Here is a 20,341-nt window from a genome sequence, read left to right on the forward strand (position 1 = left end):
TGGAGCGTATTCAGTTAAAGCATTTAAAGCTCAGTCAAAGAAAACAGTTTTTCTGTTATGGTTTCAAAACAATCAATCGATTGTTTCCTCGAATCAATCGGTTGTTTTGTTACTTAACAAATTTCACCATTTAAAAACAGTTTTCAAACTTTCTCAAAACACCTAAGTGTAAACAATCGGTTGTTTCGACAAAACAATCGGTTGTTTCAACTTAGTTTGAAAAACATTTTACTTTGATAAAGATTGAGATGCTAATTGCTTGAGATTTAATCTAAGGGTGGATTACAACATTAAACTACCCCAGAACAAAGCTTAAACCAGCACAGTAAAACACAGGAAAGCAGAGGCTTCAACATCCTCCAAAGGATTTGGATTCTTCAAAACATTGAACACCACTTGGTTCAATAATTTCCAGTCATTTCTAAGAAGTTTTTCAGCTTTTGATGCTTGAGCAGAGTTTTTGCTTCAGTCAGATTTTCTTCCCTCAACCAAGAAAATTCCAGCACCTTGGGCGTATTGACTTGCTTTCTGCTTGTCTCATGGATGAACTTAGTCATGGCTTCAGAATCTCCAACAAACCATTTTTCCAGAATGCCTTGGCTGCTGTTAGATTGTTCTTTGGATTTCTTCTTTCTGTGTGAGGAGGATGCCATTGCTTAGTCTGTTGTTGCCTGCACCTATTCACCAATAGACAATTCCAACTAGAAATAGAATAAGTTTGCAGTTCATATTATCAATACTAACAGAAACGAAACAAGTAAAGAATCAGATTTGAACCTGGACAGCTTATAGCATAGATGAGAAGGTGTGGGAAAAAAATTGATTAGTGCCTGGTTTATATAGAGTCTTTAAATCAGATTTTAAAAATCACAAATTTTAAAGAAAAACAATTTGATCAGATATCAAGAATTATGGGTTTTGAAAAAAAATCAAATCTAACAGATATGCTTCAGATTTTATTCTTATGGTGCAGCAGGTTCAGGTGTTGATTTACGGAAGAATATATTGGAACCAGATTTTGGCAAATCAAATCTGTTGCACCTACACAATATCCAATCAGTTAGGATACCCACACGCTAATTGGCATAGACCTGCTGGTTAATGATCCTGCGTGTTGACTAGAACGCTGGAACCTGCCTCGTCAAAGGATCGACGTGTGCACCGCTTTTAACCTCCGTCCTTTTTCAGGATCCACCTCAAGAACCTGCAAAAGAACAGAGCGGCGCCGCTGCGGCCGATCGCACTCCAACGCCCAAGTCAGTGACAGAACCACCAAATACTAAGAGCAAGAACACTCAAGAAATCTCAAGGAACCGTGCAATGTTCTCTCTCACAGTAAGCTCTAGAACTCGCAAGCGTAAAGAGTATAATCTGAACGTGCGTACCTCAGAAAGTTCGTTAAGAACTCTTATATACCTGGTCACTTTCTCTCTCCTGGCAGTTACAGACCTGGACACGTGGCTCGCATCCAGTCGTACACGTGCCATCATCTGGAGCCTCCTTGACTTCGGCGCTGCTTCTGACTCTCTTTTTGGCTAAGTTACTTATGCATGGTACTGCCCAGTGCATAGCTAACTTGGGAGCGCGATCTCTACTGGAATTGGCGAGTTAGGGTGCTCTCGTACACCTTCCCTGTGGTCTCGCCGGCCGCCTTCATAATCTGCACCACCTTCATCTTCGGCGATGTGCTTGCTCTGGCGATCTCCAATCACTTGGTCGCCTGAGTTTATCATCTGGCGACTTTATCTTCAACTAGGCGATCGCCTGGTATGCTGGAGATCGGAGCACCCCAACTTAATAACTGGCGATTACACGAATCCCCCAACTTCCTTCCCTTCTGCAAATCTGGCGCCTTGTCAACACGCCTACACTGTGGCTTGGTGCCACGTCATCACTTCCGACTACCAGGGTGGTACACAAGCCCCCCAGTCTTAAGTGAAGACTTGTCCAGCGAAAAGACTGAAAGAGTCACGTCGACACCGATCTACGTGGCACTGACGCAGAATTCCAAGCGGTTGTACTTTCTGCTTCTCTGACGCTCCACCAAACCCCTTACCCATCGCTCGACACGTGGCTTCATCAACGGTTACCTTCAGTTACCGTTTGCGCTTCCCAAACCCATTTCGAAAAACCCTTAAACCCATTTTCGCTCCACTGTTCCATCACTTTTCACTTCGCTTTCACAAACGCTCTAACTTTCTTCTGCAAAAAAGCTCTCGGCGTTCTTCAACATTCTGAATCACCAACATCCTTCATCGTCTTCCTGATCATCAAAAGGTACCTCCTTTCCTTCTTCTGCTGGTTTTTCCTGCATTTTAACCGATTCGCATCATCCTGTAACTGTCTGGTGCATACGTTGTGGGTTGTCTTTGCTATTTCCCCTTCTTCGTAACTTAGGGCTTTGTCTTTGTTGCAACGAACCTTCGTTTGTTCGTTTTTTCACCCTTTGTTCATGATTAGAGTCAGCCCCTACGAGTCCTGATTGCCTTTTCCTTTCTTCTTCCTTTGCAGCTTCCACCATGACTCGCTCCAAGATCACCCCGAATCCTCCTCCTTCATCGCGAAACCCCTCTTCTCAAGCACTCAACCCACCGCGAGCACGCGGTGCTTTGTCTTCCCAGGCTGAGAGGCCTGCACCTTTCCGCCCCAACCCGGCCCAGGCTACTCCGCCTGCCATCGGAGGAGCCTCCATTCCCCCACCAGACTTCAAAAACCTGTATCCCTGGGCCAACTCGACCCTCTTAAGGGAAACATCTTCTGTGAACACTGCTGGGGCAGTTCTGCGGTTGACTAAGGGGGATGAGCCTCACCAAACATTCCACAAGGAGCACGACGAGAAGATGACAGTGCTGCCTTGCCCCCCCGAGCTGCCAGTTTGCGCCGACGACAAGGCGAGCAATGACGGGCCCTTCTGCTTCGTTTACACAACGCTACTCAAGAAGGTGAAGCTCAAGTTTCCCTTTACTCGTTTCGAGAGGGAGCTTCTAACCGAGCTCAACATCGCCGCCGCCCAGCTCCATCCCAACAGCTGGGCGTTTGTGCGGGCGTTCCAAGTTATGTGCGACCATCTGGGGTTGCCAGCATCCGTAGATGTATTCTTATTTCTCTTTGAAGCCAAGCACCCAGGAGACCGCCTATGGGTAAGCTTGAATGGGATTGCTGGGAGGTCGATCCTCTCCATCTTCCAGCAATCCTATAAAGACTGGAAGGGAAAGTTCGTCCAAGTGCGCCCCAACGACAAGGACGCTTCCCTACTCGACGGTTTCCCCTTGTACTGGGTAAACAAGGGGAACAAAGAGTCCAAGAGCAGCTTCAGGAGGCCAAGAAGTCTTGATAGCATGGGCGCATTGGACAGAGATCTCTGCTTCTTTTGGAAGAGTGTGGCGGATGCCAACATCACCTTCCTCACCACCACCCTGATCTGCTTCGAATTCTTCGAGGACCAACTCGAAATTCGAATAGGTTAGAACATTTAAGCTTTTGTTTTAATACTGCTTCTGTTAACTGTTTCTGGGCGTCTTGCGCGTTATGCGCAAGACTTTGGTTTTATTTTTCTGCACTGCTCATCTGCTTTGCTGCATATTGCCTTATGCCTTGATTTTCTCTCTTAGCTAACCCATGCATTTTGGCTCTATGCAGATAACATGCTGGGCAAGGGCAAGCTCGCTGAATTGAGGGCGCTCGCCCGAACCCACGGGTTGGCAACGGGCTCTTAAACAGTGCCAAACTCTGTGGTGGAGATCGCCGCTGCTCAAGGCAGATCGCCACCCAAGGGTGCAGCTCCCTCCGATGTCCAACCCGCCAACCAAAGGAAAAAGCTTGTCCTCAGGAAACCCAAGAGGAAAGCCCCCCAGGTAATCCACGAGGAGGAAGAGGAAGATGACGAGGCAACTGAAGATGGCCTTGTCACGAAGAGGAAGAGGGTGGCACCTTCTTCACCATCTGCACCACCCCCTCTTCCAACATCAACGCCGCCGTCTACACCTGCTCCTCCTCCATCATCGCCACCCCCCGCAGCTCCTGCTTCACCAGTCCAAGCCATTCCATTGGCAACTGCGCCACCTGCGGTCGAGGCCCCCGAGCCAAACTTCATGGAGGACCCCCCGAGCGCCTCCACGCCGTATGTATCAGCTGGAGGGGGTCCTCCTTCAAATGCCTCAGTCGCAGACGTTGCTCCAATCGGGGATGAGGTTGCCCATACCTCTCCAATTCTGATTACCGAATCCCCGACGTCGCCACCACGCCCAGAAGCGCCTACTGAAGAACCAACTAAAGAAGGTGGCGACGAAAACCAACAACAGGCCCACCCGGTGCCTCTACAAGCAGCAAACCTCCCTCTTGAGGTCACAAGGATGTGGGAGCCTTTATCTGCCAAGCTGAAGACGATGGCAGAAGACATCCCCACCATCATAACTAGAGTTGTGGAGAGCTCCACCAGGAAGCTCCAGGATGACCTCTTCAACCTTAGAACTGAGAATAGCACCATGAGGGTTGAGGTGGAGAAGTTGTCCTTCAATCTGACACTCGCGGAGATTGAACACTCCCGAGTAGAAGACGCAATGAGCACCGAGCTCAGGATGGCGCGCAAGGAGGCCACTGAACTCCGCCATAAGGTGCAGCAACTGGCTCAAGAAAAGATCGAGCTAGAGAGCAAGATTGTGCCTTATCGCGTCAAGGTGGCTGACCTGGAGGCTCTCATAAAAACCGACGCCGCCAAGGTGAAGAAACTGGAGCAAAGGTCATCCGACCGGGAGATCTTCCTTGGTAAGGTGGAGAAGGCGAGGGATGACGCCATGGCTGGGCTCGACGAAGCCAACAAGGAAAAAGGGGAGCTTGCTGCTGAACTGGGCAAGGTGCAAGCAGAATCCAAGAAGGTTGCTGAAGACCTTCTCCAGGCTCAAGAAACCAACGAACAACTCAAGAAGCAAGTTGAAGAGCTGGAGCAGCAGAATAAGGGGCTGAAGGAACAAACTGAAGAACTTAAGAAGCAGATTGAAGAACTTAATCTGAGTTCTGCCCAAATTCTGGCTGCTGGATTCGAAGCTGCACGGGAACAGTTCGCCTGCTTGTTCCCCGATCTGGACCTCAGCATGGTGTCCCTTGACAACGAGGTAGTGGATGGGAAAGTGGTTCCCGCTGAAAACTGATCAGTTTACTCCATCCACTGCCTTTATACTTTCCTTTTGTGTATAACTTGTAATAAACTTTATATCTTCCTGTACATATGTTCTGAACTGATATTTACTTTTAATGACAAAGTCTGTGTATTTCCTCTTATGACTTCTTCAACTGCTTTAACTTTCCTTGCACAGTTTGCTTCAAGAAATTAACTTAGCGATTTTGTAAGCGCGAGCATATACTTAACTGCTTAGAACCACTTCGACTTCAAATAATAATCGCTTTAAAACTTGTAATCTCAAGGCAATTAACCTTAGCGCAAAATCACTCCTCAAGCAACGACCTTTAACTCAACTACTGGCTTAAAACATCGCTTCACCCGATCTGCTTCATCAAAACGGGTCTTTAACTTTCTCGCCACTGTTCGAACTTTTCCTGGTCGCCAAAGACTCTTGGCGATATCAGCTTCTTTCTGGCTTCATGCCTTGGCCATTGTTCTTTTATATAGGGGTAGAGGCGCCTTTCGGATCCTTCTCTACCTTCCTGAACTTCCGAACAAAGACCGGGTGGCTAGGCGCTCTCTTCGAACCTACCTTAGCCACCTTCCAAACTTCGTCCACCCTTAACACCATACCTGAACTCGTTCGAGACGAGAAGGATTTTATCTTGCCTGAACTCGCTCATAGGCGAGAAGGTCTTTTAACTCGCCTGAACTCGCTCAGAGGCGAGAAGGTCTCTTACTTGCCTCTACATTGCTCCGGGGGTTACATCTTCTCGCCCCCAGAAACACTGAGGACTTTTTACTGGTGCCTCTACATTGCCCCAGGGGTTAAATCTTCTCGCCCCCAGAAACACTGAGGACTTTTCACTGGTGCTTCTACATTGCCCCAGGGGTTACATCTTCTCGCCCCCAGAAACACTGAGGACTTTTCACTCTTCCTCGCCTGCGCTCGCTCGACGGCGAGGAGGTCTTTATCTTGCCTCAGAACGCGCGAGGGCGTTGAGGTCTTTTAACTGGTGCCTCCGATCGCTGAAAGACGATGAGGACTTTAACGTTAACCTGTGCCTCCGATCGCCGAAAGACGACGAGGACTTAAAACTTTAACTGATGCCTCCGATCGCCGAAAAACGATGAGGACTTAAAACTTTAACTGATGCCTCCGATCGTCGAAAAACGATGAGGACTTAAAACTTTAACTGATGCCTCCGATCGCCGAAAAACGATGAGGACTTAAAACCTTTTAGAAAGCATGCAATATATCTTTAACTTGCCTCAAGTCACATACAAGTGACAAGGTCTTTCTTCAAAACTTTCTGAAAACAACAGGCACGCAATCTAAAACAACTTGTACTTTGAAAACTTCTCTTTATTGGGTGGCCTCATTAAAAACCCTCCTTAGGGAAAAAAGAGTGCCCCCTTCAAACTGTTTTAACAGAGACATTGTAAAGTAACTTCGTGTTTATCTTTACTTACAAAGTTCTCAACTGTAATACAACTTCAGGTGCGTGGCGTTCCAAGTGCGAGGAATCGCCCCTCCTTCCAATGTCTCTAAGCGGTAGGCGCCGTTCCCGAGCGCCTCGGTTATTCTGAACGGTCCAGTCCACTTGGGCGACAGTTTATTCTCCATCTCGTACTGGTGGGCTTTCCTCATTACCAGGTCGCCTTCTCTAAACTGTCTCGGCATCACCTTCGAGTTATATCTTCGTTCAATCCTTCTCTTCACCGCTTCAGCCTTCAATCTCGCCTCTTCCCTGACCTCATCCAGTAGATCCAGGTTCAGCCTTCTCTCTTCATTCGAGTCTTCCTCTACGAAGTTCTGGAATCTCGGCGAGCTCTCCTGGATCTCTACTGGAATCATGGCATCACACCCATAGACCAAGCTGAACGGGGTCTCATGGGTTCCTGACTGCTCGGTGGTGTGGTACGCCCAGACTATACGGGGTACCTCCTCAGCCCAGCTTCCCTTGGCTTTCTCGAGCCTTCTCTTCAATCCTCTCAGCAACACCCGATTAGCTGACTCTAGTTGGCCATTTGTCTGAGGGTGCTCGACGGATGCAAACACTTGTTGGATTCCCACCCCTTCACACAGCTTCTTCAACAGATGACTTGCAAACTGAGTCCCGTTGTCCAACACCAGGCGCTTAGGCACACCAAACCGGCACACAATGTTCTTCCACACGAAACCTTCGATCTTGTGTGCGGTGATCTGGGCCACTGGTTCTGCTTCGATCCACTTGGTGAAATACTCAATCGCCACCACCAAGTACTTCATCTGCCTGATCGCCAGCGGGAAAGGTCCCAGGATGTCGATTCCCCAAGTATGAAACGGCCAAGGGCTGTAGATCGACTTCAACTCCTCGGGAGGCGACTTGTGCCAATCGGCGTGCTGCTAGCATTGTTTGCAACACTGCGCATACTTCTTGCAGTCTTCTCTCATCGTTGGCCAGTAGTAACCTGCACGGAGAGTCCTCGCGGCCAGAGCTCGACCCCCGACGTGGCTTCCGCATATACCTTCGTGGAGCTCTGCCATGATTCTCGTGCACTTCTCGCCATGTGCGCATTCCAGGAGTGGGTGAGTGAACCCAAACCTGTACAGATCGCCATCAATCAACGTGTACTTGCTAGAATTTTTCTTTACCTTCCTTGCCTCTCTCGGATCCAGTGGGAGAAGGCCATCTGCCAGGCACCGCTTGTACTGTGTTATCCAGGTGTCTGGCTCATGGATAGCGCAGACCTGCGTCATGCTCACCTTCTCTCCTCGACATGCTCTAATTCTTTGCGATCTCAAAGTTTCTTGCGTCAGGGACTTATGACTTCTCGCTGCTTTCTCCGTCGACTTGCTTATCTGAAGAACCAGGTGATCTGCCACAAATGCTCTCGGCGTCTTCAGAGTTTCTTGAATCACCGTCCTCTGTCTACCCCCCTTGCCTGAACTGGCGAGCTTAGCTAGCAAGTCAGCTCGGGCATTCTGTTCTCTGGGCACGTGCACTATTTCAAAGGAGGCAAAGGAACTCTTCAATTCCTGCACATACTCCAAGTAAGCCGCCATTTGTGGATCTTTAGCCTGGAACTCGTCTGTTACTTGCCCTGTGACTAGCAGCGAGTCACTCTTAGCCATTAACACCCTGGCTCCCATCTCTTTGGCCAGCAAAATCCCGGCGATCAGCACCTCATACTCTGCTTGATTGTTACTGGCTTTGAAGGCAAATCTCAAAGATTGTTCGATCAGCACGCCGTTGGGTCCTTCCAAAATGACTCCAGCACCGCTACCCTGCTGGTTCGACGATCCATCCACCGAGAGTACCCAACGGAAGTCGTCCCCTTCAACTCGTGTCGCCTCAGATGAGAGCTCGACCACGAAATCTGCAAAGATTTGCCCCTTGATCGGGCCTCGGGGCTCATACTTAATATCAAACTCTGACAATTCTACTGCCCACTTCACCATCCTTCCCGCAACGTCAGGCTTCTTCAAGACCTTCTGGATGGGCAGGTCAGTCATCACCAGTATGGTGAAGCTATGAAAATAATGGCGCAACCTTCTCGCCGAAAATACCACAGCCAGCGCAGCCTTTTCCAGGGCCTGATATCTCGTTTCGGGGCCCTGCAACACCTTACTAACAAAATAAATAGGCTTCTGAGCCTGATCTTGATCCTGGGCGAGCACCGCACTCACCGCCCTCTCAGTTACAGCAAAATACAACCTGAGAGGGGTTCCCACCAGCGGTTTGCACAAAACCGGCGGGCTCGCCAGATACTCCTTCAGCTTGACGAAGGCTTCCTCGCACTCCTTCGTCCAAACAAACTTGTTATTGCGCCTCAAGCACTGAAAATAGGGATGGCCCTTTTCTCCGCTAGCTAACACGAAGCGAGACAAGGCTGCCATCCGACCTGTTAGCTGTTGAACTTCCTTCACCGTAGCTGGGCTCCTCATCGCCAAGATGGCGGCACACTTATCAGGGTTGGCCTCTATGCCTCTTTAAGTTAAGAGGAAACCCAAAAACTTTCCAGCCTCCACGCCGAAAATGCATTTCTCTGGATTCAGCTTCAGTCTGAACTTGGCGATCGTCGTGAACAATTCTTCCAAGTCTGCAACGTGCTTGCTTTTTTCCGGCGAGATCACGACCATGTCATCGACGTACGCTTGCACGTTCCTTCCCAGCATCGGTGCCAGTACTCGATCCATCAGCCTCTGGTACGTGGCCCACGCGTTCTTCAGCCCAAACGGCATCACCTTATAGCAGTAGCACGATCTCTCCGTCATGAAGGTTGTCTTCTCTTCATCCATGGGATGCATCTTGATCTGACTATCTACCAGGGCGTCTATGCTTGGTAAAGGATATGAATCCTTTGGGCAAGCCTTGTTCAGGTTAGTGAAATCGACGCACATGCGCCATTTCCCGTTACTCTTCTTCACCAGTACGACATTTGCCAGCCATTCAGGGTACTGGACTTCCCTGATGTGGCCTGCAGCGAGGAGTTTCTGTGTTTCGTCCCTGATCGCCTGCCTCCTCTCCTCGTTGAACTTCCTTCTTCTTTGTCGCACTGGTCTCACCAAGCTGTCCATCGCGAGATGATGGCACAAGAAGTCGGGATCGATCCAGGGCATGTCCGAAGCGGACCATGCAAACGCGTCCAGATGCCGCTCAATCACCTTGGCGATCTGGTCCTGGAGCTCAACCTCCAGGGATCTTCCCAGCTTGAAGATCTTTCCCCCGATTTCTCTCTCGAGCCACTGCTCGACGGGTTTTGGTTTGGTTTCTCTGGCGATCACCGCCCTGGCGATTCCCAGCTCTCTCGCTTCTTCAGGGCGATTCCTTGCCTCTTCCTCCTCCAGACCAACGTTCCCCTCCCCCAGCTCAGCGTCCACCATCTCCACGTCCCTTCCGGCGATCTCTTCTGTTACCGTCGATCTGGGCTTCACGCCAGGAGGTGGGGTGGTTGTTACGTAACTCACCGATCTCTTGTTTTTCAGGCTATTCTCATAGCCCTTCTTCGCTTCCTTCTGATCGGATTTGATGGTGATAACCACCCCCTCCATAGACGGCAACTTCACCTTCATGTGCCGGGTCGACGGTATGGCACCTATCCTGTTGAGCGTAGGTCTTCCCAACAGGATGTTGTATGCTGAAGGAGCGTTTACAACGAGGTATTTGCTTTTTTCCGTTCTTGAACCCGCCACATCTGTAAACGTTGTCCTCAATTCTATGTACCCCCTGACCTCCACCTGGTCACCAGCGAAACCATACAAACACCCTCCATAGGACCTCAGCTGGTCAAGGGGCAGCTCCAGCTGCGTGAAAGTCGGCCAGAACATCACGTCTGCCGAGCTTCCATGGTCCACCAACACCCTGTGGACCTTTCTTCCTGCCGTTATCAGTGAAATTACTATGGGATCGTTGTCATGAGGCACAACATCCCGGAGATCTTGCTTGGTGAATGTAATATCCACTTCCGGCGAGTGGTCTTCAAACATATCCACCGTCATCACAGACCTCGCGTACCTCTTCCTCTGTGATGCGGTGCATCCACCTTCTGAGAAACCCCCTGCAATGGTGTGGATTTCTCCGTGCGTAGGCATCTCGTGCTGCTGAGCTTCAGCACCTGCTGGTTGGGAGCTCGACGCGCCCCCCGTCCTTCTGTCCAGCAAATAGTCGTTTAGGAACCCGCTCTTTACCAGATCGTCGAGCTGGTATCCTAACGCCAAGCACGAGTCCACTGTATGGCCAAAGCCCTGGTGAAACTCACACCAGGCGTCTGGCTTTGGTCCCAGCACCTTGTCGCCCACCTTTTATGGCGCCTTCAACCTAGCGGATATATTGGGAATGGCGATCAGATCCGCCAATCCCATGACAAACTTGTGCTTAGGCGGGCGATTGTATTCCCGGCGTGCTGGTTGCTGGCGTCCTTGGCCCCTGCCCTTGTTCTTCCTTGGATCATAAGGACGGCGAGTCCTCTGATCCCTCCTGGCCGCCGCTGTCTCCAGCACCCTCTGTGGCTGGATCCTGGTCTGGGCGCGTGGCCTAGTGGGGGCCACGCTCCCTCTCTTCTCGGCGACTTCGCTCTCGTCGGCGATGTGGGCCACCGCAAGTCGCCTGACCTCAACAAACGTAGCGGGGTGTGCCCTGATCAATGCCTCGCAGAATGGTCCCGGCAGCACGCCCTTCTTAAATGCATAGACTAGCATTTCTTCATCTTTGGCCGGCGATCGGACCATCTGCGCCCCAAAGCGATTTAGGTAGTCCCTGAGGGACTCTCCCTGGTACTGCCTTATATCAAACAGGTCGTAAGACACCCTGGGCGGTGCCTTATTCACGATGTACTGCTCGACGAAAATCTTCGAGAACTGTTGGAAGTTGGTTATGTGACCGTTAGGCAGGCTCACAAACCATTCCAGCTCCGTTCCCTGGAGCGTGCTCACGAACATCTTGCAGTACACGGCGTCTGATCCCCCTGACAGCATCATCTGCGTATGGAACGTGGTGAGATGAGCTTCAGGATCCTCCACGCCGGTGAAAACAGCCTTAACAGGAACCACACTCGCAGGAATAGGCGTGTCAGTAATCGCCTGATCGAAAGGCATAGGGAAAACACGAGGTGGCGACGACGGCGCGACCTCTTCAGCGATAGAGCGCCCTTGCTGCTCCTGAAGAGCTTGACGCAACTCCTCAGTCACCTTGCTAAGCTCATCATTCCTGGCCCGAGAGGCGGCCAGGTCCTCGTGCATTCTCGCCTGTTCTATGCGCGAGGCTTCCACTGTTGCCTGCAACGAGCGCATGATCTCTACCATCTGCGCCATGGCCATGGCAGCGGCGCCTTCAGCAGCGACGAGCGCAACTGGACTTGAACGATTGCTTCTCATTTTTCTCATGAAACTTGGCGAATCACAGAATGCAGCCAATAACACTTACTTCAGCTACGATCAACTCAGCGATCAATCGGAAAAAACTACGCGAGACTCTGCAAGAAAACTCAAGAACACCGCGAACCTCCAAAGAAACCTGCAACTCCACCAGAAATCACCGCTTCTCCTACGGATAACCAAACGAGCGAAAGAACTCAAAATCCACCGAACAAATCACGCGTAAACAGCAGAAAACCTCACTTCACCGAACAAATATCCACACGAACGGTGGAAAACGAGAAATCACCGAACAATCTCAAACGAACAGCGAACGATGGTTGCACCAGCACACAACCACGCAGAAAACTACGAAAACCTCCAAGAACTCACGCTGTGGGTGGGAACAGGTTTTACACGGCCCCACGGTGGGCGCCTGATGATCCTGCCTGTTGACCAGAACGTTGGAACCTGCCTCGTCAAAGGATCGACGTGTGCACCGCTTCAAACGTCCGTCCTTCTTCAAGATCCACCTCAAGAACCTGCAAAAGAACAGAGCGGCGCCGCTGCGGCCGATCGCACTCCAACGCCCAAGTCAGTGACCGAACCACCAAATACTAAGAGCAAGAACACTCAAGAACTCTCAAGGAACCGTGCAATGTTCTCTCTCACAGTAAGCTCTAGAACTCGCAAGCGTAAAGAGTTTAATCTGAACGTGCGTACCTCAGAAAGTTCGTTGAGAACTCTTATATACCTGGTCACTTTCTCTCTCCTGGCAGTTACAGACCTGGACACGTGGCTCGCATCCAGTCGTACACGTGCCATCATCTGGAGCCTCCTTGACTTGGGCGCTGCTTCTGACTCTCTTTTGGCTAAGTTACTTATGCATGGTACTGCCCAGTGCATAGCTAACTTGGGAGCGCGATCTCTACTGGAATTGGCGAGTTAGGGTGCTCTCGTACACCTTCCCTGTGGTCTCGCCGGCCGCCTTCATAATCTGCACCACCTTCATCTTCGGCGATGTGCTTGCTCTGGCGATGTCCAATCACTTGGTCGCCTGAGTTTATCATCTGGCGACTTTATCTTCAACTGGACGATCGCCTGGTATGCTGGAGATCGGAGCACGCCAACTTAATAACTGGCGATTACACAAATCCCCCGACTTCCTTCCCTTCTGCAAATCTGGCGCCTTGTCAACACGCCTACACTGTGGCTTGGTGCCACGTCATCACTTCCGACTACCAGGGTGGTACAATCTTCGAACCCTGGAGGCTGAGATACAAACACCTCTTCATTAATGTAACCATTTAAGAATGCACTCTTGACATCCATTTGGAATAGCTTGAAACCTTGTATGCTGGAAAATGCTAAGAGTAATCTGACAGCTTCAAGACGTGCTACTGGTGCATAGGTTTCACCAAAATCAATTCCCTTTTCTTGGTTATAACCTTTAGCAACCAACCTTGCTTTATTCCTAGTGATAGCCCCATGTTCATCCATCTTGTTCCTGTACACCCACTTGGTTCCTATGATATTCATCTCATGCTTTCTTGGAACCAAAGTCCACACTTCATTGTGTTTAAACTGATTCAGTTCTTCCTGCATTGCTGTTATCCAATTGTTGTCTTGCAGTGCTTCTTCCAGACTTTTGGGCTCAATCTGTGAAACAAAGGCCACTGTTCTGCAGAAATTATTAAGTGAATTCCTTGTTGAGACTCCTTTCTCAATTTTACCAATTACATTGTCTAGTGTAAGATCCCTGGGTGTCTTCCATTCCTTAGGCAATCCTGCATTCACAGTAGATTCTTTGACAGAATTTTGATTAGCTGCATCAAGCTCACTAGATTGATTCTTTTGCAAAATGGTTCTTAAATCATCCATACCAGGTTCATCCAGAACAGATTTGGGCACAGAAAAATCTGTTTCATCAAATACAACATGTATAGATTCTTCTACTGCAAGCAATATTTTGTTACACACTCTATAAGCATGACCATTTATAGCATATCCAATATGTATTCCCTCATCTGATTTAGGATCAAATTTCCCCAGATTTTCTTTACCATTATTTAGAACAAAACATTTGCAGCCAAAGACCCTAAGATGACTAATGCTAGGCTTCCTTCCTTTATACAATTCATAGGGAGTTTTCTTAAGAATTAGTCTAATCAATGTTCTGTTAAGCACATAAGAAGCGGTGTATACTGCATCTGCCCAAAAATATTTAGGTAAATCAGATTCATTTAACATTGTCCTAGCTAACTCCTCTAGTGACCTATTCTTCCTTTCAACTACACCATTTTGTTGGGGTGTCCTAGGAGCAGAATAACTATGTGTGATCCCATGTTTTTCACAATATCTATCAAATTTTGCATTTTAAAATTCTCCCCCATGATCACTACGAATCTGTTTTATCCTATTTTCATTTTCATTATGCAGAACCTTAGCAAGTTTCTTAAAGGCTTTATATGCATCATTTTTAGAAGCAAGAAACAAAGTCCATGTATATCTTGAAAAGTCATCAACAATCACCATTTCCAGCTAAGCTAGCAGTCCTAGATGGTCCAAAAAAGTCCATATGTAAAACATCCAAGGCTTTATTTGTAGAAACCACATCTTTAGATTTAAATGAAGTTCTTATCTGTTTTCCCTTTACACAAGCATCACACAATTTATTATTCTGAAATTTTATGTTTGGTAAACCAAAAACTAGTTCCTTAGACTTTAGCTTATTCAAGTGATTTGTGTGAATATGAGCTAGCCTCCTATACCACAGCCATGACTCATCACTTTTAGATGACAAACACTCATTTTCAGAACAGCTCTTTATAATATCTAAGAGAAAGATGTTGTTTACCCTTTTTCCAGTGAACAACACCTTACCAGAAATTTCATTTGACATTGTACAAGTGTTGGCTTCGAAATTGACCGTGTATCCCTTGTCACACAGCTGGCTAATGCTTAGAAGACTATGTTTTAGCCCTTCAACGTACAGTACATCCTCAATAGTGGTTGACTCTTTAGTACCAACATGATGGCAAATTCATGGAGCTCTTCTCGGAATCATGTGTAAAATGGTGCGGAAGCCATGGATGTAAATGTGCAAGATCCTCCTAGGAGCTATGGTGATCTTGAAGGTGCATGATGTGTATGGAAGTAGGGAGGTTCGGCCAGCCCTATGGTAGGTGATGAAGGTGAAGATTAGATCCTAGAAACTAGGTTGAAGCAAAGTATGGCACAATGTTGGCAGCATAACTTTACTCTCATTAATCTTGAAAATACAAGAGCTAGGCATCTCCTTTTATAGGCTAAGGAGGCCGTAAATCCTAAGCTAATTCCACATGAAATGTGAGCAAAATGAAATGTAAATATGAGGCACATGGGCACACGGAGCACATGGGTTCACATGGCTACCAAAACCGTCCCTTGATTAGTGAAGGCTTCTAGAAACCTTTGCTAATCAAGGTTAACTCCTCCTTAATTCTAATATGCAGAAAAATAAACATTTGTCCACATGGCTATGCTATTTACACCCCAATTAAAGCTAAAATACACTTGTTGGGCCTTCACGGAATTTGTGCAAGAAAGCCACTCTCCCATTCAAAGCTTGATCCAAGTCTTCTTGTCCTAGACGCTCCTAGCTTGGTCTTCTTGTCCTAGATGCTTCCTAGCTTGGTCTTCTACGCCTAGACGCTCCTAGCTTGGTCTTGGACGTTCTTGACTTGGTTCTTACCTTTCATGAAAGGTTGTGCTTGGCCCTTGTTCCGTCCGGTTTACCTGGGACGTCTTCGTGCGCGACCTCAACCGTCAGCTAGGGACTCCTTCCCACTGGTTACCTGTGGATTCCTGCAAAGAAGAAGGACAAAAGGGCGCCCTAGCGGCCGTTTGCACTCCGACGCTCAAGTCAACCAGCAAGAAACACCAAAAACTATGCACCTCCGTATCGGAGCACCGCGTATAGCACTCTGAAGGTGGTAAAAGGAAACTGTGTCTAGTGTATATTTTCTCCTTCTGGCCAAAATCCTTCCCTAGTCCCTTGTGCAAAACCTCAAGGCTCGAGCAAGCAACTAGAGTGTTTTTGGGAAGTTAGCCAGAAGTTCCAACCCCATTTCCAACATTCCCTGCGCTATTTAAACTGCCCAAGCATTTAAAGCGCCTTAAAGCGCTTTTAATCATAAAACGTAACGCACTTAATTAACGCGTCTAATTAGAAAACGTAGCGCATTTAAGACGTTGAAAAGCTTGGGAGCCTTTATAGTACCTGAAACGCTCAAAACAGAAACTGTATTGAATGACTTTAATTACCTGGTACCTGACTAAAGGGTGTTTCTATTCTGACCTGGCTGCCATGCACGTGGAGGGCCTCACAACGCCATGACCCCATCTGGGGACGTTTTTGCCCATCTGGGGACGTTTCTACGTGTGAGTCCTCCTGCTTGGGAGTGCTACTGCGCAAGGGGTGACTTTTTGGGTGCCAACTCATGCCCCCAATCATCTAGTCACTCACTTTGAGAGCGTATCTGCCTTCCTCTCGTACCCTGCACCTGGCTACCCTGGGCGTGACCCTCCCCTTGAGTCGTATCTGTCCCAAAGGCGTCTCCGAGGCGGCAGGGATACTTCACGAGTCAGGCTGCTCTACACTGGTGCTATCACTATGGCCTTGAAGCCACCTTTTCCTTCTCTTTATCATTGACACGGATTATCGGGACCTGAGGCCTTCCCACGGCGTCGCTCCCTCCATGGGCTTTCCTACCCATGGGTATCGGGGAACCGTGCTGTGACTGCCTTGACTTAATGATGTTTGCTCTTGGCGACGCCCTGGTTGGGCGACGCCTTGCCATGGCGACGCTTCCTCTTGGCGAAGCTGGCACTTGGCGTCTCTTCACTTAGGCGACGCCTTATGTTGACTTTGACTCCAGGCGTTGACTTTGACTTTGACTTTGTCAACGCCCGGATACGGGACGGTACACAAGCCCCCCAGTCTTAAGCCGAAGACTTGTCTTCAGCGCAAAGACTAAGGCCTCGCCAACGCCGTCCACGTGTCACCCTGATGACGTGTCATTCCCTGCTGACTCAACAATTCGCGAATTGTTGACGTGACACTCTCTGAACCCCAGGGGCACTCTTAATGGTTGATTGGACATCCTCTGAAGCGGGGAGAAACACCTTTTGGGCCACGCTTAATCGCGCGCCGCGTGGCTCATCGCACGGCCAGCCTCTGGGGTCCCTTGCGCTTCCCTTGGGCGCTTAATCCTTTGACACGCGGCATGGTCTAACGGCTCCTGATTAGCGCCTCTTGGGTTGCAAATGTAACGTTTGACACCCACTGTTTCATCCATTCTCTCTGCATCTCCGCACTGTTCATCACCTTCAAGCCTTTCTCTGCAACTTCTGCTCTTTCCTTCGTGCTTTCCTTCCTCCCCACTTCGACATCAAAGGTATGATTTTCGCATCTCCACGACTCTTCTTCTTCGTCGCATTGCATCATTGTATATTGAACTGCTTGGGACTGTTTATGTTTACGCTGTGTTCTTCCGCTCCTCCGTTCTTCTCTGTTCCCTTCTCCTTCTTTCTGGGTTTTCTCGCGTGGGTAGTATTTCCTGGGGTTTTTCCCCCCTTTCTGTCTTGGCATCGCTTTGTTAAAACCTTTTTTCCTTTCTTCTTTCTCCAGCTATTTATTCACACCATGACGCGCCCGAACGCAAAGTCTGGTTCTCCTCCCAAGACCCCCAAGTCCAATTATAAAGCTTTCTATACCTGGGCCCCCGACGAGCTTTTGAACGAGTGCACCAGCCTGACATCCTTTTAGGACCTGGAGAATCATCGAGGGGATCCCCACTTGTATAATTTTAATGCCTTCTGCCGCACTTATGACGCGCACATCTCCGTTCGTCCTGGCCGACCGGGGGAACCTGTGTGTGTGGATGACAGACCTAGAAAAGGGGATCCTTTCTTCTTCATGTACCAGACGGTATTTAAACGCGTCGGGGTGCGTCTCCCCTTCACGCCCTTTGAGAGGGAACTCCTCACTGAGATTAACACAGCCCCCGCCCAACTCCACCCCAACAGCTGGGCATTTGTAAGGGGTTTCCAAATTCTATGCGGGTACCTGGGCATCCTTCCTTCTATGGATGTCTTCTTGCATTTCTTCGAAGTGAAGAAACAGGGGAAGAGTTTTTGGGTAAGCTTCTCCGGCATCGCGGGCAGGATCATCCTCACCCTCTTCCAGAACTCCTACTAAAATTGGAAAGGTAAATTCTTTAGGGTGTGCTGCGCCAAACATGACCCCACGACCTTAGACGGCTTTCCCCTATACTGGACGAAGCACCCCAAATTGCTCAAACCTAAGACCCTGGATTAGCTATCCCCCGCTGATAGGGAGATATGCAAAGCCCTGGCTGGTATGGGAATCGTCTTCGATACGCTGAAGCTTATCGCGAGCGAATACAACGCCCACTCCTTGACCACCTACTTTGGTAGGGAGATTCCTCCCTCATTATCTTTCGTTATCTGTATTTTGCTGCTTCATGTTTGTTCTTCTGGCTTCTTTAACCTGTTTTCCATTGTACCATGTGATTCGCGTCTCTCGTTTCTACACGTTTTGTGATTTTGCATCATTGCTTTGGCTTTGACTTCTGCTGCTTGGTTTATCTGAGTGTAGGATCGGTGATGGGCGCCTCCAAAAGGATGATGCTGGCGAAGGCGATAAAGGACGCTCGTGCGGCCAAAGCGGGCGCCTCTTCTGCCCCTGCTGCTGACCCGAACCCCCCATCGACCCTGCCTCTGCCACCACCGACCCCTACTGACGCTCCACTAGGCTCATCTTCACCGTCCCCACATAGCCCTGAGGCGCTTCAGACTCCTGGCTCTCCTCTGCCCATCGTCGTCGTTCCTCTGGCCATGGCCTCATCGCCGGCCCCAACCCCCCTCGACAAAGAGAAACGGGTCTTGGAGATCATATCCGATGATGAGGACTCGGATGGCGTGGCACCCTTCAAGAGGAGGAAATCTGCAAGGGTTCGCCTCCTACCAGCGGCGTCGCCCCAGGGAGAGGACTCTTTCAGGAACAACCCTCCCAGCGCTACTTCCCTTCCCCCCACAACCGTCCAAGAGGATATAGGCGAAGGCGCCGAATCTGCTCCCCCTCCGCCACCGGCAGAGGTCTCTGCTTCTCCTGCCCCCGTCGCTGCCGCCCCCGATTTTATCGCCGTCCCTCCACCAATCATGCATCTGATGAGGGGCTTCAGCGGTGGAACAATGCCAGAGGGCTCCGACAGGAAGGAGGGCATGCCTTTCTACTTGGGGGCCTTCTTGGCGGTGGCCCTCGAATGGAGCGCCCAGGCCAGAAACGCTGTTCTGCAAGCTCAAACCCTCCAAGCCTTGGAAGCAAGGGTATCTGCCCTGGAGGAGGAAAAGAAGACTCTGGGACGCCAAAACGAAACTTACCAAACCACCCTGAAGCAGGCGCAAGAGTCCAAAGCAGAGGCTGAGGAACAACTGGCAGAGGCAGTGGAGCTCCAGGCCGACTTCTACGCTCGGAAAGTCGCCCTCAAAGTTCAGGTAACGAGCCTTCAAGACATAGTCGAAGCTTACGAAGAAGTTCAAAAGGACTTGAAGGCCCGCTGCTGTGAGCAAGCTGATGAAAAGGAGCGGATGGAAGGGGAAATGGCTACCCAGGCCAAAGCTATGGGCCTTCTCCAGGTTGACTACGACAAACTGCAAGTCGAGGTCAGCCGACTCCGCGTGGAGAAGGAGGCTGTGGAGAAGCAGGTAGCTTCCGGGGACGCCACCATTGAGGAGCTAGAGAAGGAAAAAAAGACCCTCATCCAGGACATGGCGGGCACTTTCGAGGAGGGATTCCAGGAAGCTCTAGCCCAAGCTGTCTGCATGAATCCGGGGATCGACATTTCCAACTGCGATTCCACTCACCACATTGTTGATGGAAAGGTCGTGCCCCTGGAAATGGACGATTGAACCGCCACCCTCGATCATCACTTTATTCCTTTACTCTTGTTCTAACCTTCTTTGATAAACTTGTAATTCTTTGAATCGTCTGCACATTTGTTACAACTTTGGGTTTTTGCATGATTACTTTCGTGCCATTGCGATACGGAATTCCGCCTGTGTGATTTTACTTTTGTTCTTTGCCTTCACGTGCTTTGGTTGTTTTGCCTGTACTATACCCGTTTCTTTCACTTCGTTGGGCGGCCTTGTATGCCCGGGGAAGGTCACGCGTCGATGCCCACGCCCATGGAGAGGCTTACCTAGTGGGGCCGTATCGTCCACGGGGTGTCTCTAACACCAAAGCGATCTGTCCCTTGATTCTTAATGCCCGGCGCCCACGCCTAAGGAGAGGCCTGCTACAACAGCGCCGTATCGTCCCC

The 20,341-nt window shown here is 49.5% G+C and overlaps 1 protein-coding gene across 1 annotated transcript; it reads left to right on the forward strand.

Moving 5' to 3' along the window:
* Positions 1–18,626: 18,626 nt before the first annotated feature.
* Positions 18,627–19,931, forward strand: LOC137815842 (uncharacterized). Its single transcript, XM_068618956.1, has one exon. The coding sequence runs from the start codon at positions 18,627–18,629 to the stop codon at positions 19,929–19,931; it is 1,305 nt and encodes a 434-aa protein (XP_068475057.1).
* The last annotated feature ends 410 nt before the right edge of the window (positions 19,932–20,341 follow it).

The sequence above is a fragment of the Phaseolus vulgaris genome, chromosome 10 (assembly GCF_000499845.2).
Source record: "Phaseolus vulgaris cultivar G19833 chromosome 10, P. vulgaris v2.0, whole genome shotgun sequence".
Classification (NCBI taxonomy): Eukaryota; Viridiplantae; Streptophyta; class Magnoliopsida; order Fabales; family Fabaceae; genus Phaseolus; species Phaseolus vulgaris.